The sequence below is a fragment of the Ailuropoda melanoleuca genome, chromosome 12, assembly GCF_002007445.2.
Source record: "Ailuropoda melanoleuca isolate Jingjing chromosome 12, ASM200744v2, whole genome shotgun sequence".
Lineage (NCBI taxonomy): Eukaryota > Metazoa > Chordata > Mammalia > Carnivora > Ursidae > Ailuropoda > Ailuropoda melanoleuca.
This window is the reverse complement of record NC_048229.1, coordinates 64,848,943-64,867,235: the sequence shown is the minus strand read 5'-3', so window position 1 is coordinate 64,867,235 and position 18,293 is coordinate 64,848,943. Positions and strand designations below refer to the sequence as shown.

General features: G+C 38.4%; 1 protein-coding gene across 1 annotated transcript in view; it reads right to left on the bottom strand.

The window, feature by feature from the left end:
- SNTB2 (syntrophin beta 2) overlaps positions 1 to 18,293 on the bottom strand; it is a 103,718-nt gene that overhangs the window by 40,911 nt on the left and 44,514 nt on the right. Inside the window, exons 2-3 of the mRNA XM_034639036.1 lie at positions 15,326 to 15,543; positions 1,629 to 1,839 (exon numbers count right to left, since the gene is read on the bottom strand). Of these exons, the coding sequence (XP_034494927.1) occupies positions 1,629 to 1,839; positions 15,326 to 15,543 (429 nt within the window). The remainder of the gene's footprint in view (positions 1 to 1,628; positions 1,840 to 15,325; positions 15,544 to 18,293) is intronic.

The window sequence follows — 18,293 nt, the reverse complement described above, 5'->3', positions numbered from 1 at the left end:
CAGGGTAATGCTGGTCTCATAGAATGAATTTGGAAGTTTTCCTTCCTTTTCTATTTTTTAGAATAGTTTAAGAAAAACAGTTATTAATTTTCCAAGAAACAGACTCTTAACTATAGAGAACAAACTGATAGTAAAATCAGAAAGGAGGTGAATGGGGTAATGGGTGAAATAGGTGATGGGGTTTAAAGAGCAGACTTACCATGATGAGCACTGAGTAATGCACAGAATTGTTGAATCATCATATCGTACACCTGAAACTAATATAACAGTGTATGTTAACTATGTTGGAATTAAAATAAAAAACTTGAAAATACAGAACCAATGATAAACATAACTAAAATACTAAAACTTTCAAAGTCATGAGTACTTATACCATGATTCTCATTGGTTTCTTCTCTGCTTAGTTATCCTTATTATGCTTCCTAGAAATTATCACAGTGCTAATTCTGTGTTCTAATTTATTATAATTATTATTTGAAACATTTATAAAATTTCAGAGCTCAAAAGAAAAAACAGATTAGTGAAGTCCAATGTTGGTCTCCACATAATCTCCTGGCAAGTTACCAAACAAGACTGCGAGACCCCACCACAGTTCTATCAAATCAGAATTCTGTTGAGGTGGGGCATGGGGGGGCCAGACCTCACAAACTGTAATTAAAACAAAACAAAAACAGAAGAACAAAATATTCCTGGGCTGATACTGACATAATCTCTGTCCCTCTGGACACAAATGAGGGAACTAGGATTCAAAGAGACAAAGGAACCTTTAGAAAGATCTAAGAGCAGTGGAAACCAGAACTACCACTTGAACACTCATCTTGGAATCCTTAGTCCAGTCTTCCTTTTTCAACTCCTGGTGCCCCAGCTGACAGTGAAAGACCCAAAAGAAAAAGCATGTACTATAACACATGTATACTCAAAGTTTCCCTTTTGTTAAAATGGGATTCAAACTAACTTGGATTAAGTTCTTCCTTTCCTTTTACCCAATGTCTACTTAGGTTTTGCTTTTCCTCTTTTCATTTTTCAGTTGTGGAAGACAAGTATACATTTGGCTAATGGCTTGTAAAATATTTGCATATTTTATACCTTTCCCAGAACAAGAGAGTAAGCTTTCTGTTCCTGACACTGGCAGTAGACTAGAACAGGGGTTGTGAAACTATGACCCATGGGCCAAATGCAGCCCAGTACCTGTTTTTGTAAATAAAGTTTTATTGAAACATAGCCACATCTCTCCATTTTCATACTGTCTACCACTGTTCTCTTGCTGCAACTGTAGAGTCAAGTAGTTGTGACACTATCTGCACCTTTGCAGAAAAAGTTTGCTGATCCTATTCTAAAATCATGAAAATTATCCTCTGTCATTAAGGACAGAGATGGTAGTAAGAGTCTCTTTTTAGTTATGTTGTGATGATGACTAACATGACAGTCAGGGCTTCTGGTGGAGGTGATAATTAGCAACAAATAACTAAACGGCAGGGAGGAGAAACACAAGACCAACAAACAAAAGATCTGTAAGCTAGACATCCAGGACCTGACTGCATGATAAATATTATTGATATATGAAATAGGGGAACCACCTTGGCTCTGAATGGTGACCCGGTGAGCCCTTGCCCTGCCTCTCAACCTACCTGTTCTGCCAGCCAGGCAATGTGCTTGACCTCCTTGCTGCCTCCTGCTGTAGTGGTTGCACCAAGCATGGCATTGAGTTCAGCCAGTACCTGTGGGAGGAGAGCCATTATGTTGGTGTGGATAGCTACGAACCAGGAGTGCGCGGTGGCTGTATCCTTGCAGCGTAGGATCAACGTGTTCCTGCTATCAGGAGAATGTAGTTCTATCAATCTGTGTGGAAAGAGAAAAAAAAAAAAAGTAAGCTAGATCAGAAGCCATCAAACCTGCCAGAGTGTAACATACGTAACTGGAAATCTATTTTAATTTTACATTCCAGAATAGAGATACTTTCTCTTAATTCCTTAGGGCCCAATTTCAGAGAAAACCGCATATGGAAAGATAATCATCAGAAAGACTAACTGCTGGGTCTGCTGTTTCAGTGTGCTAATGTAATGACCTACAATGAAGGAACTTATTGTACGGTCTATAGTAAAACACCTCACTTTGCTTTAATTTCCATGTCAAAGAAATGGAAAGTATGCTTGCTGAATGTCATAGGCAGATTGTAAAGAAGGAACCGATATTTTTTTAAATACTTAGAAAATTCTGGTATAAGGTATTGCTAGGTAAATAAATCCGACTGCCAAATAGTGAACTGAAATTTCCACCATGTGGAATAAAGAAAAGAGAAAATAACCAAAGAATATGACTATGAAAATCTGAAACTTGTTTTTGGGGTCTGGGTAGCATTATATAATTAAATCATACACCGAGTCATAGTAGAAAAAGAGTTAAGAAATCTTCAGTTGTCTGACTGTTATATGTTAATGCTCAACTGAGAACAATCCAAACTTCAAAAGTCACCTTTAGGAATTTGCTAAACTTCTTTACCAGTACATTAAACAAATTTCTTAGAAAGCAATTTGTTGGGTACTCTTTTCTGTTTTGGTCAAAGTTTTTGCCAAAATGAGTTTAAAAAGTCAAACAAATAAATGAATAACATATATACATTTATGTGTTCTAACAGTGAACATATGTGTCTTTCAAAAAGGAAAAAAAAAAAAGATAAAGCTCTTCGGAGAGTTTTTCATGGTAGCCTAGAAACTGACAAACTGCCACTGACCCGGTACAGATCTTTTTATTCTTTCATCTTTCTGAAGACAGTTTTTGCTGCCTTGAAGCACTGTCATGAGATCCTGCCCCACCTGTTGAAGCTAAGCAGTTTACATGGATACTAGCATGCCTGCCTTGAAGCTTGTGCCCCTCTCTTTGGCCACTTTTCTGAACCCTTTATGATTCCAAGTATTTCAATGTGCCATATTTAGTATGGCAAATATTCATTGTCATTTCAACTCTGGTCAGTCTAGCCTTTCTTAAGTAAACCTTTATTGAACACCTACTAGTGAGACACTAACATTGGAGATACAGTGGTGAAAAAGATAGAAAAAAAATGGCTCTACCCTCATTGGACCTATTGTCCAATGGGGAAGGCAGAAACTTAACAATTAATATAATTATAGGTTACAAAAAGTTTTATAAAGGACTCTGATAACTACAATGAAGTTCTTGTCTGAAGGAGGCAAGGTGGTAAGGGCAAAGCAGGACTTCAATGGAGACCTCTCCACCTCTGAGGCACACTTATCCAGCTAGTGTCATGCTTTGAAACAGTTTATAAACACATCTACCTCATACTTATCAACTCACCTATCTAGTCACCTCCCCTCCCACTGGAGTTAGTCACCTAGCTACCTGAAAGGCTAGCCACCAGTCTATCCAGGTTTTATATGTCTTCAAAGTTCTAGGGCAATAGCCAAAAGGCTAAGAAATTCTAGAAAATAGCCACAACATAAAATAAAATCTGGGAACAGTCTGAAGCCCATACTAGAAAGCTCATATTAGTCAGAAAAAAATCTTCAGTTTGTTTTGTTCTTCCATCCTGGGTGCGAAACCTGCTTAAGATTCTCTGTCTCTCTCTCCCTCTGCTCCCCCCTTGAAAAAAAGGTAAAAACCACCTGAATGCCCACCGATGGAATGGATAAACAAATTGTAGTACTATACAAAGAATGGAATATTATGCATCCTTTAAAAGGAAGGACATTCTGACACATGCTACAACATGGGTGAACCTTGATGACATTATGCTAAGTGAAACAAGCCAGTCGCTAAAGGAGAAATATTGTATGAGCCCACTTATATGAAGTATCTAGAGTATTCAAACTCATAGAAACAAAGTAGTTTCCAGGGTTTGGGAGGACAGGGGAATAGGGAGTTGTTGTTTAATGGGTATGGAGTTTTAGTTTTACAAGATGAAAAATCTCTGGAGATTGTTGCACGAATATACTTAATACTACTTAACTATACACTTAAAAATGGTTAAGACAGTAAATTTTATGTTACGTGTATTTTACCACAAATAAAACTTGTATTAGAAATAATCTTATGGTGGGATGTAAGATGGGTTACAGTAGAAGGAGATATGGCCTGGGGAAATTTAACTGGACCCAAGAAGGATGAAACTACACAGAGCTCACCGGTAGGATAGACTTCTACGCAGGAGGAATTCCTCCATCCTAAAAGCCCAGCAAAAGTAGAAAGAGGAAGATAAACAAATAGCTTAATAGTCGTATTAATCTTTATTTAGTCCTCTATGTTATTTTATCATATCTATTCTTTTTGATGTTATTTTTCACTATATCAATTGTTGCTTTCATGATCCTTAAGATATCTATTGGCTAAAAAATTGGTTATATTCTCTAGAAGAAAAATAGCTATTTCTTATGGGAAGATTTAAAATGGTACGTTACAGTCAGTAACATAAAATATTGCACTAAAAGGCAGAATCATTTCTGTGCTAATTCTTTTGAGGAGTTAATAATTGTATTATTCAGAGCAACTGCTCAAATAATCACTAAAGTAGCCAAACTTACTTTAAAGTTACTTAATGACAAGTAGTTATCTATAAAATTCAGTGCTAGATTATTAGATAATGTGTGAATACAAACCTAAAGCAAGTTATTTCTTTATTATTTATACTAATCTTAAGAATAAGTATTCTTTTTTACACTAATCTTAAGAAGAAAAAGTACTTCCTATATAATACAGCAATAGAGCACACACATTTAGTCTACTCCTTCCTGAAATCCCACTAAAAACACTTAAAGGGGATTTCTGAAAAACTTTATGGACTTTTTCTTTTAGCAGTATTAGGTTTACATAAAAAACTGAGTAAGCACAGAGAACTCCCAAACACCCCTCCCTGCCTCTCCACAATACACCTTATTATTAACATCTTGCATTAGTATGGCCCATTTGTTACAACTGATGAACCAGCCAATACTGGTATGATATTATTAACTAAAATCCCAGTTCATTCTTTGTGTTGTATATGCTGAGTTTTGAAAATGAACCATGTATCTACCATTACTGTATTCTACAGAATCATAATTTCACTACTCTAAAAATCCCCTGTGCTCCCCCGACTGATTCCTTCATCACTCAGGCCCTGGCCCTGACTCCTGGCAACCACTAATCATTTTACCATCTCCATGGAATCATACATACAGCATGTCGCTTTTTCAGACTGGCTTCTTTCACTTAGCAATATGCAGTTAAGGTTCTTCCATGTCTTTTGTGGCTTGAGAGCTCATTTTTTTTAAGTAAAAAAGATCTATCACTTATTATTTTTTAAACTTAAATTCAATTAATTAACCTGTAATGTATTATTGGTTTCAGAGGTACAGGTCTGTGATTCATCAGTCTTATATAACACTCATTGCTCATTACAACACACACCCTCCCCAATGTTCATCACCCATTTGCCCCATCTCTCCCACCCCCCCCTCCACCAACCCTAAGTTTTTTTCCTATGATTAAGAGTCTCTTAGGGTTTGGGGCGCCTGGGTGGCACAGCGGTTAAGCATCTGCCTTCAGCTCAGGGTGTGATCCCGGCGTTCTGGGATCGAGCCCCACATCAGGCTCCTCCGCTATGAGCCTGCTTCTTCCTCTCCCACTCCCCCTGCTTGTGTTCCCTCTCTCGCTGGCTGTCTCTATCTCTGTCAAATAAATAAATAAAAATCTTAAAAAAAAAAAAGAGTCTCTTATGGTTTGTCTCCCTCTCTGGTTTCATCTTATTTCATTTTTTTCTCTCTCTTCCCTTATGATCCTCTGCCTTGTTTCTTAAATTCCACATATCAGTGAGATCATAGAGCAGTCTTTCTCTGATTGACTTATTTTGCTTAGCATAATACCCTCTGGTTCCATCCATGTTGTTGCAAATGGCAATATTTTGTTTTTTGATGGCTATGTAATATTCCACCGTATATATATATACACCACATCTTCTTTATCCATTCATCTGTCGGACATCTGGGTTCTTTCCACAGTTTGGCTATTGTGGACATTGCTGCTATAAACATGGGGGTGCAGGTGCCCCTTCGGATCACAACATTTATATCTTTGGGGTAAATACCCAGTAGCGCAATTGCTGGGTCATAGGGTAGCTCTATTTTCAACTTTTTGAGGAACCTCCACACTGTTTTCCAGAGTGGCTGAACCAGATTGCATTCCTACCAACAGTGTAGGAGGATACCCCCTTCTCTGCATCCTCGTCAACATCTATTGTCTTCTGACTTGTTAATTTTAGCCATTTTGACTGGTATGAGGTGGTATCTCATTGTGGTTTTAATTTGTATTTCCCTGACGCCGAGTGATGTGCGGCACTTTTCATGTGTCTGTTGGCCATTTGGATGTCTTCTTTGCAGAAATGTCTGTTCATGTCTTCAGCCCATTTCTTGATTGGATTATTTGTTTTTTGGGTGTTGAGTTTGATAAGTTCTTTATAGATTTTGGATACTAGCCCCTTACCTGATATGTCTTTTGCAAGTATAGTCTCCCACTCTGTTGGGCGTCTTTTGGTTTTGTTGACTATATCCTTTGCTGTGCAAAAGCTTTTTACCTCGAAGTCCCAACAGTTCATTTTTGCCTTTGTTTCCCTTGCCTTTAGAGACATGTCTAGCAAGAAGTTGCTGTGGCCAAGGTTGAAGAGGTTGCTGCCTGTGTTCTCCTCTAGGATTTTGATGAATTCCTGTCTCACATTTAGGTCTTTCATCCATTTTGAGTCTATTTTTGTGTATGGTGTAAGGAAATGGTCCAGTTTCATTCTTCTGCACGTGGTTGTCCAATTTTCCCAACACCATTTGTTGAAGAGACTGTCTTTTTTTCATTGGATATTCTTTCCTGTTTTGTTGAAGATTTGTTGACCAGAGAGTTCAGGGTCCATTTCTGGGTTCTCTATTCTATTCCACTGATCTATGTGCCTGTTTTTGTGCCAGTACCATACTGTCTTGACGATGACAGCTTTGTAATAGAGCTTGAAGTCTGGAATTGTGATGCCTCTCCAGCATTTGGTGCTGTCAGTGTTTTGAATTTTGGCCATTCTAATATGCATATAGTGGTATCTCATTGTTTTAATTTGCAATTCCCTAATGATATATGATGTTGAGCACCTTTCATATTCTTATTTGCCAACTGTATTTCTTCTTTGCTGAGGTGTCTGTTCAGATCTGTTGCCCATTTCTAATTGGGTTGGTTTGTTATTGTTAAGTTTTAAGAATTCTTCGTGTATTTTGGATACCAGTCCTTTACCTGGTAAGTATTTTACAAAGATTTTCTCCCAGCTGTGGCTTGTCTTTTCATTCTCTTAACAGCGTGTGATGGTTAACTTTATGTATCACCTTAAATGGGCCAAGGGATGCCTAGACACCTGGCAAAACAATATTTCTGGGTACGTCTGTGAGGGTTTTTCTGGAAGAAATTAGCATTATCAAAAGACTGAATAAAGAAAATGGCCTTTGCCAATTTGAGTGGACATCATCCAATCTGCTCAGAGCATGGATATAACAAAAAGGTGGAAGAAAGGTGAATCTGCTCTTTGCTTGAGTTGGGCCATCCATCTTCTCCTGCTGTTGCACACTTGCACTCTTGGTTCTTGGGCCTTTGAACTCAGACTGTATTATACCACTGGCTTTCCTGGTTCTCCAGTTTACAGACAGCAGATCATGGCATTGACCTTCATAATGGCTTACGCCAATTCCTATAATCTATCTTTCTATCCATATACCCTTCCATCCATCCATTCATCCATCTATCCATCCATCTATCCTACTGGTTCTGTTTTCCTGGAGACCCTATTATACAGTGTCTTTTACAGAGCAGAAGTTTTTAATTTTCGTGAAGTTTAACTATTTTTTTAATCATTTTTTTCTTTTAGGTATTGTGCTTTTGTGTTGTGTCTAAGAAGTCATCAGCAAACTTTAAAGGGGATTGGTTGATTGACAATTTTTTAAAACATTTTATTTATTTATTTATTTATTTGTTTGTTTGTTTATTTATTTATTTGTCAGAGAGAGAGAGAGAGCGCACAAGCAGTGAGGGGCGGCAGGCAGAGGGAGAAACAGACTCCCCACTGAGCATGGAGCTGGACTTGGGCTCCATGTGGGGCTCAATCCCAGGACCCTGGCACCATGACCTGAGCCAAAGGCAGACGATTAACTGACTGAGCCACCCAGGGATCCCTTCACTGATCTGATTTTAAGTAATCTTTACCCCCAATGTGAGGCTCAAACTTACGACCCCAAGATCAAGAGTCACATGCTCTACCTACTGAGCCAGCAGCCAGGTGCCCCTAAAGAGGACTTTCAAAAAGTATAATCCTACAAGAGAGAACAGGACAAAAGCAACTACAACAAAATTTTGGAAGGTGGCAAGCAGAGGAGTTAAATGACTTAGCAGGCATAAGAAAAGTGGGGAGTAAAATCCCAGTCAATCCATGTTGCAGAATCCTGAAGAGGATGGGGAATTAGAGGCTCCAGTTACCTCTGGGAGTGGGAGTAAAGCACACAGCTAAAATAAAGAAGCTGGCTGCAAGTCTGTTCCAGCATTCCCCACACCCGGCAGCCAGTGACTGCCCCACCCTCAACCCAGCAAAAGATTCATATCCTCCCTCATCCCACTAAACTGAGTAGAACAGCCAGTGGTATCCCTAATTCAGCCCCTCTGTCAGGCTAGTTGTTTGGGGCTATTTATTTCCACCTGGTTGCTTTGGCACTGTAACCAGCTTAACATCCTTTAAACAAATGCTAAAAAGTTCAGTCACAAAACCATGATGAGAAATTTTTTTCACTCCTCCTACTGACCTACTTAGTACTAAAGATAGGGATCTGTTCATCCTTCCCTAGGCACAAAACGTTCCACCTTCTGAAAAAGCCTTTACACTTCATACTGTTTCTGGGACAGTCTCTCAGACTCCTCTGACACAGTCTAAACTCTGAAAATCCTGATGTCAAGGATCTTAGTTATTAATAACTAGAAGAATGGAAAATAAATCTGTTACAAAATAAAACTAAACCTGATTAAACAGGGTAAGATACTGGGACCACTAAGCTGGAAAAAGATGAAAACTGACAGTAAATTAGTTCACAAGGCAGGAGTACCAATTTTTCATGGAAAGAGAATTGTAAGTGTTTCTTAAGAAGGAATTGTGAAATAGAAAACTAACTTACAAGAAACTGAAAAGAAACACCAAAACAGGACTGATGATTCTAGGATCCAGAAGACTTTGCCTTTGGAGAAGGAGCCCCAAAACTTTGATAAATGGGACAAAGTATTTCAGAAAGTCTACTGCTGTTCTGAAAGAAAAATTCAAATGAACTCTTCTAATAAAAATTTGAAGGCAGTCTGCCAGTAATTGTTTGGGCTCACAGGAGAGAGGAGGAGATAGCTACAGTGTGAAGAGTTTTGGCCTCTAATCAAACCACTGAGGATTTCCTGAGAAATGCAAGTACATTTTGATCAGATGAATCAAATCAATGTTTAGGTACACCAGAACACAGGATTCTGTAAGTCTAGCCTATTTATTTCTTCTTTTAGTAGTCTTTGACATGACTTATATATCTAATTTAATAATCATACTGTTTTACATGCCATAAAGCCAAAATTTATCTTTTACATGGGAAATAGCCAATGTGAAGATGACCAAGATTTCATGAACCAGTTCAAGCTAACGGCTAATATTTCTGGAAAGCAGCATATAAGAACACGTTGTCATTACTAAACTCCACAATGCCCACAGTGCTGTTTGGGAAGGAACGGGCTCATGTTCCCTGGACTTCATCATTATTTACTTAGCTTTCACTTCCCACAATGAGCTGCTTAGAGCTATCAGAAGCACCCAGTGAGGTCTAGAGAACTCAAGCTGGAGGAAGAGAACAAACTTCTTCTTCCTCCTTAATTACTCATACTGATGGTCAGCGCTTTTTTTCAGCTCTAGACACTGAAACTAAATCTAAATAGTAAAACAGGAAAAAAGATGGTTTCCCTCTCATGTCAAGTAAACTTTTGGTTTAGAAAGTGAAACCTTTATACTGAGATGAAGGATGATTCAGAAAGAGATTCTACTACACACCACTGGAATAGTTAATATTAAAAAGACTGACATGACCAACGTTGGTGAGGGTGTAGCACAATGCCATCTCTCACACACTGCTGGTGTGCTGAATTTATTAATAACAGTAGTCATTTAAATGGCACAATCACTTTGGAAAAAAGACTAGCATTTAGAAAACGAAACTTTTTAGAAAAATATTTATTTATTTATTTGAAAGAGAGCCGGGATCAGGGGAGGGGGAAAGAGAGAATCTCCAACAGGCTTCTGCTGAGCAAGGAGCCTGAAAAAGGGCTCATTCCCATGACCCTGAGATCATGACCTGGGCTGAAATCAAGAGTTGGACACTTAACCCACTGTGCCACCCAGGTGTCCCAGAAAACTAAACTACTTGACCCAGCAATTCCACACCTAAAAATTTACCAGGGAAAAATGAAAATGTATGCCTACAAAGGGTTGTAAAAAAAATATTCATAGTAACTTTATTAATATTAGCTCTAAACTGGGAATAGCTCCCATCAACGGGAAAGCAGGTAACGGAACTGTGATATATTCATATAACACGATATCATTCAGCGAGAGAAAAAAAACAACTATGGATATATGCAACAAGATAAACGAATTTCAAAAACCTTATGATGAATAAAAGAATTCTACCACAAAAGAGTATATACGATTGCATTTATACGAAGTTTCAGAATAGTTAAAACTAATCTATAGTAGAAAGTCAGAGGAGTAGTAGCCTTTGAAGGTGGGAGAGGGAATTGACTGAGAAAGGGCACAAGAAAACTTTCTAGGGTGATGGTAATATACTACATCTTGATAGGCTCGGGTTACATAATTGTATGCATCTGTCAAAGTTCATGATTTGTGCATTTTATTATATGTAAATATTTTCTCAAAAGAAAAAAACTACATTGCAATACTGAAGTCTACTTATTTATATGCATGCTTAAGTATTTAGAGGGAAATAGATTAATGTCTGCAATTCACTGTGAAAAGTATCAAGAAAAATTGAAATGCAATGATGGATTGATAGATGGGCCAATCAGTGCTAAAGCAACTATAGTAAAATATTCATAATACAATCTAGGTGGTGGGAAAATGAGTACCGGACAAAGAATTCTTTTGACCCTGCTTTACGTTGGAAGATTTTTCACCATAAAATATTAGGAAAAAAGTAAAGAATGTTGGGAAACCACATGCCTATCAAGGGCTTAAAGAACAGAGTAAGTATTTTCCACATTAGGGAACATCTAGGCCTATTTCTTGCTCTGGGTTTTACAAGAGACTATGTTGAAGATTAAAATTTTCAAATAGAAATATGGTCAGTTATATAAAACTGCAACTTGATAAATGTTTTGCTCACAGATGTCCTAACAAAACTTATTTTTACTGTTCCTACAATGGACTGTTTTTTTCCATGGCTTTAAATGTTGCAGCTGTGTTACTTGTCATGACATCCTCCTGAGACAGAGCTGAGATAAATTTAAGGATCAAAGAGCTCCAAGTGATTTTATAGATATTATCTTATTTATCCTTGAAGTAGTTCTAAGAGACTCTAGTTGAGCAAGCACTATTATGTCCATTTTACAGTCAGAGAAATTAAGGGATTTATTTAAGGTCACAGAACACAACTGGCACCTATAATAACAGTATACTGAAAGCTTACTATGCCAATTTTACAATCATCCTCTTATTTAATGTGCACATAAGCTTCCATTTTATACAGCAGGAAACCAAGGCTTACAGAAAACAAATAGCTTGGCCAAAGTTACAAAGCCCATCATCCTAACTACTATCTAATTAGGTAATGGGTTCTGAACATTTTTTCTGCTAAGACATCTAGATGTTCACATTCCTGTGGACATAACTGAAGTTATGCATAATTTTGCCAGCTACTAGTAATTCTACTGCTTCTCTTTTTCTCCAAAAAACACACTGGAATGCAAGTAAGAGTGATATAGAAATAACCTTGAATCTCTTCCAATTTATACTTTAGAAAAAGCAAATTATCTACAAATTTTAGTATTTCAAGAAAAATGAGAAACAAATTACTTTGCAGTATTAAGACTGAGAATCTGCAATAGTCTGAATCTTCTAAGACTTTTCCTCGTATAGTATACCGTGGCTCCAGGAGACTGACCGTCTTACTGAAGAGAAAGGTGTGATACAAATCTTGTAGCCTAAACTGCCCTCTCCAATTGGTTCTGGACCTATTTCAAACCTGATCATGCACCAGATGTCTCTAGCATTTAGCATGAATGCTACAGAGAATGCGGCCCCAAATTTTAATGAAGACCAAGGTTACTGAGCTCTAAAAGATGTCTAAGTAGAAGACAAAGCAGCACAACCTTCAATAATATAACCAAGTCACATCACCTTCCTCCTTTTTTCCCCTCTACTTCCACAACCCCAGATTTCTGTAGAAACTTCATAATACTTTGCCTTTTTCTCTAATACCCAGCTATATCAGCAGTACTATAGGCGTTAAAAGCCTAACGCTCACTGTGATATTAGAAGATGGGGTCTTTGGGAGGTGATAAGATCATGAGGGCAGAGACCTCATGAATGAGGTAAGTGCTCTTATAAAAGAGACCCCAGAGAGCTTTTTAGATTCTTCTGCCATGTGAGGACACAGCAAGAAGACAGCCATCTATGAATCAGGAAGCCAGCCCTCACCAGACACTGATTCTGCTGGTATCTTATCTTGGACTTCCTATCCTCTGCCAGAACTATGAAAAATAACTTTCTGTTTGTTTATAAGCCACCCAGTCTATGGTATTTTGTTATAGCAGCCACAACAGACTAAGGCAAGAGATATCTATTCTCACTCTCAGAAATTACTTTTTTTAAAAGATTTTATTTATTTGACAGAAACAGCCAGTGAGAGAGGGAACACAAGCAGGGGGAGTGGGAGAGGAAGAAGCAGGCTCTTAGCGGAGGAGCCTGATGTGGGGCTCGATCCCATAACGCTGGGATCACGCCCTGAGCCGAAGGCAGACACTTAACGACTGCGCCACGCAGGCGCCCCACTGTGCCACCCAGGCGCCCCTAGAAATGATTTACAATGAAGAGATTCAGCCTGAAAATATTCCTCAGTCTGACAACCAGTTGACAAATTTAGGTGCTGTTTGTTCTTTATCACCTTGTTTCTCTATTCTAGTTCCTTCTTTGTGGTCCCTACTAATTTTTTTAAGTCCATGATTAACCAAAGGCTCTAAATAAATGTATCTCATTTGAAGAAAAAAAAATTAATTTTGATTCAAGAGGCAGAGGTGATTATTTACTTTACAAATTAAATTCTTACTTTATGAAAAAAAGAGCAATTTTTAAAGACTAAACTGTGTTGTATTTTTTTTTTTTAAGATTTTATTTTTTTTTTGTGAGAGCGAGCAAGTGCATGCAGGTGCCAGGGCAGGAGGAGAGGCAGAGGGAGAAACAGGCTCCCTGCTGAGCAAGGAGCCTGATGCAAGACTCATCCCAGGATCTGGGATCATGACCTAAGCCGAAGGCAGACACCTAACCAACTGAGCCACCCAGGCGCCTGCTGTGTTGTATTTAGATATGATTTAACATACACATAATCTTTCACAAATAAATCTATATATAACTTGAAACAATTTCTGTAGTATCTTTAACTTTTAAAAGAAAGCAAACTAAATACAAATATATCAGAATATAATTTTCAAAATGTGTATACATAGTTGGCAGTTTAGACTTCTTTAAGCTACCCTTTCTTAAGAACCTACTATGTTCTGTGCAAAGAACCTGGCTCTGTGCAAAGGGCTTCATATGTATTGGCTCATTTAATCCTCACACTGAGTTAAGTATTATTATCCTTTTATTTTAATTTTTAAAAGAGATTTTATTTATTTGACAGAGAGAGAGAGCAAGAGAACACAAGCAGGGGGAACGGTAGGAGAGGGAGAAGCAGGCTCCCTGCTGAGCAAGGAGCCTGATGCGGCACTCGATTCCAGGACCGCAGGGTCATGACCTGAGCTGAAGGCAGACACTTAACCAACTGAGCCACCCAGGTGCCCTATCCTTTTTTTTTTAAACAGATGGGGATATAGTGGTTTATGGAGGTGAAAATATTTGTTCAGAGCCTTCTTTTCAGCAGGTCACCCTAATTAGGACTGTCTGATTTCCATGAAAAAGGTTTATCTGATTGCAGAGCTCAACTCTCTCTAGTATTCCACACAACATATTACACAGCAGGATCTTTAATGCCCCTATGGCCTACAGTGCCCAATGTTGGGGCGCCTGGGTGACTCAGTTGGTTAAGCGTCTGTCTTTGGCTTGAGTCATGATCCTGGGGTTCTGGGATCAGGCCCCTGCACTGGGGTCCCTGCTCAGCGGGGAGTCTGCTTCTCCCTCTGCTCCTCCCCCTACTTATGCCCTCTCTCACTTTCTCTCTCTCTCTCAAATAAATAAATAAATAATCTTTTTAAAAAAATGTCCAAGGTCACTCAACTTCTTGCTGTCTTCTTGTGATCCATCCCATCCTCACTGGGCACCTGGCTGTGCATTCAGATCAGAAGAGACCGTGAAAGTGAAAGTACATTATAAAAAGTCTGGTCCCTGCCTAGGTCTTTGGGAAAGTTTGTCTCTCTCTCTCTCTCCGTTTTTCTGCCTAATGTCTAACCTAACACTAGGCTTACCAGTACCACCTCATGGAATCACTGAAGACAAAGTCACAGAACCTGACTGGTTATAGAACTACGAGGGACATTATTCAATCCAACTCTCTCTTTTTACAAATAAGGAAATTCAAGTCAAGAGACGCCAACTTGCCAGGGTCACACTGCTAGCTGATGCAGTGATATCTATAATCAGATCTCTGACTCTACGTTATCTACGATATCAGGAGTTTCCACCTGAGGGGCTATTTAAGACTTCTTTAATGAGGTTTTTAAAATTATAAAGTAATTTCATAGTGAGAAAAGTACTAACACTCCAGGAAAGTATAAAATGAAGAGTAGAAGCCCCTTCTCTCCTTCTACCTTTTAATCTTATTTCACTCCCTGGGAGTAACCACTATTAAGTTTCTTGTGTGTTTGTCCCGAATTTTTCTATATATGTATATGCACATATATGTGTGAAGCAATTTAAATATGGAACTCCAAAAATTATTCTCTCATTTCAGGCTGATGTTTTCCTTTGTATAACGTAGTCAACAGTCATATTATTAATAATATGCATAAGTAATATTACAACATGTCTCTAAGTTAGTAAAGCCTTAAGTATGATATTCTCCTCAGAGCTGTAGCTCACCTGTTTTCCAGATCCGGCATGCTTAGGTTTCTAGCAGCAAAGCACATTTTGAGAGGGATGACCTTCCTGTCCTTGATGCTGTTTTGGTGTTTTGGAGAACCAGAGTCCTCACTGCCACTAAAGCTTGGTGACTGAGGAGATGCACCTTCCCATGGTAGATCTGATACTAATGATGGCTTCTTGATATATGGTGTTACTTCTCGGATGAACTTGACTACGAACAAAAATCAAAGAAGACAGTTACTGTTTTTGCTTCCCCTGAAAAATGACAACTGAAATACACATATACATGTAATATCTGCCAGGAAGTGAAAAAAGACACTAAGTTAAAGAGCCAGAACACAGAATCTTAGGATTGGAGGGTATTTTAAGGCTACATAATCCAAATGAGATACCACTACTGTATTCTAAAAAGTTTAACTTCTGAGCTTTTGCATGTATTTTTCCTTCTGCTTAGGACTCCTCTCTATCTGCCTGGTCAACTCCACTTCAGAGTCACCTCCTCAGCAACCTTTCCTGTCAACTCTCCAAGGTATTACCATTACACCTCTGTAACAACCCCTAGCACCCTGGGCTATAATCCTTTGTTAATATTTCTGCTCACTTGCTGGGTCTGAGTTCTTCGAGGGCAGGAATTATAATGTATTCAGTCTTACTATCCAACACCTAAGACAGTGTGTGCTCAATACATGTTTGAAGAAACGAGTAAAGAAAGAAATGGGTGCACCTGGGTTGCTCATTTGGTTAAACATCTGACTTCAGCTCAGGTCATGATCTCAGGGTCCTGGGATGGATCCCTGCATCAGGCTCTGCACTCAGTAGGGAGTCTGCTTCTCCCTCTTCCCTTCCCCTGTTCATGCTTTCTCTCTCTTAAATAAATAAATAAAAATCTTTAAAAAATTAAAATTAAAAAAAAAATTCCCCATGTTGCCAAAAAAGGAAAAAAGAAACAAAGAAACAAATGAACAATTAAATACTTGAATTATTTTCATAGTTGACAGTGCCACTTAACTTTAGACAACTCAACATTCAGAAAATTCTTGAAATTTCCACCCACTGATTTGCAGTCTACCGAAGCCATACAGAAAAAACTTCTTTCACATGAGAACACTTCAATTATCTAAAATCTGAGATTACTTATCTCTCGTCTCCCAACTAAGCTAAATATCTCTAGTTCAATTCAATTCCGCTCTATCAATATTTTTAGCTACCTACCAACTGCCAGGAATTTTAGCTACCCACTAAAAATACAGTAATAAATGAAGAAGCACGGACCCTGCCCAATCTAGTAAGGGAGACAGCTATATAAACAGATCATTATAGATTTGAAAACAAATACAAAAATAAAGTGTATTCAAGATAAGGTATTTTGGGGCGCCTGGGTGGCTCAGTCGTTAAGCGTCTGCCTTCGGCTCAGGGCGTGATCCCAGGGTTCCGGGATCGAGCCCCACATCAGGCTCCTCTGCTGGGAGCCTGCTTCTTCCTCTCCCACTCCCCCTGCTTGTGTTCCTGCTCTTGCTAGCTGTCTCTCTCTCTGTCAAATAAATAAATAAAATCTTTAAAAAAAAAAAAAAGATAAGGTATTTTGATTAATGGTAGCCCCAAATTAAAACATAGCTTTTAGGGGGCGCTTGGGTGGCTCATGGGGTACCTGGGTGGCTCAGCTGATAAGTGCCTGCCTTTGGCTTAGGGCATGATCCCAGTGTTTTGGGATTGAGCCCCGCATCGGGCTTCCTGCTTGGCGGGAAGCCTGCTTCTCCCTCTCCCATTCCCCCTGCTTGTGTTCCCTCTCTCACTGCCTCTCTCTCTGTCAAATAAATAAATAAAATCTTTAAAAGACAAAACAAAACATAGCTTTTAGTAGTTGGCAAATTTTCTTCTTTTTAAGTTCAATTTTAAGGCTTGTAAAGTACTTCTTTGACCTCAGTCATGACTGGAAACTGCTGTCATTTGAGGCATGGTGCTCTTGTTTCAAAAAACAGATAAACCGAGGATTATTAAAATTTCAAGTGCCATTAAAAATGTAAATAGTTGAATGAATGCAGAATGTAGTCATCATTACCTCTGCTATCATGATATATTATGTCAGTATTCCACTTCCCTCTCAAACTCTAATGTGGTAGGTCATTAGAGTAGTATCATGGGAACTGAAAAACTAGAAAGATATGATCGTTATCAATATTATAATAGTATTAATATTCTACAGCATTGGAAGCTTTACCAGCTCGGGTGCCTGGGTGGCTCAGTCAATTAATTGGCTGACTCTTGACTTCAACTCAGGTCATGATGTTTAACCAACTGAGCCACCCTAAAAGATTTTATAATAAAACACTTAGATTTCTAACAGCCCAATTCCCATCCCTGGAGGTAACCATTATATGGTCTTTCAGACATGTGCTAGATATGCTAAGCATATGTAAAAATAAACACACACATGTACATATGTATACATACGTACGCTTCACATAATGGTAGTATATAATGCTTACTGCTCTGAACCTTGCTTTTTTTACTTAATAATACTGATAATAGTTTTTCGTAAGCCCAGCATTCTGCAGCTCATTCTACAGCATGATGAGGTTACAGAGAGTCCTTTGGACTCAGATGGACTTGGCTCAAAAACCAACTGTGTTTTCTACCTCACAGTTACTTGACTATTCTGAGGTTCTCATCTATAAAATGGAAGTAACACTAAACAAGTAAAAGTTTCAGTAAAATAGTATGTGCCTTTCTTTTCTTTTAAGTTTTTATTTATTTAAGTAATCTCTACACCCAACGTGGGGATTGAACTCACGACCCCAAGATCAAGAGTTGCAAGCTCTTCCGACTAAGCCAGCCAGGTGTCCAACGTGCCTTTCTTTTCCTTCCCTAAACTAAACAGTTAGCAAAGTTAAAAAACTGTAAGAGCAATCAGTAGAAACTAGGTGAAATTATTTTACGTTTTTAAATAAAATCTGCTGAAATTAAG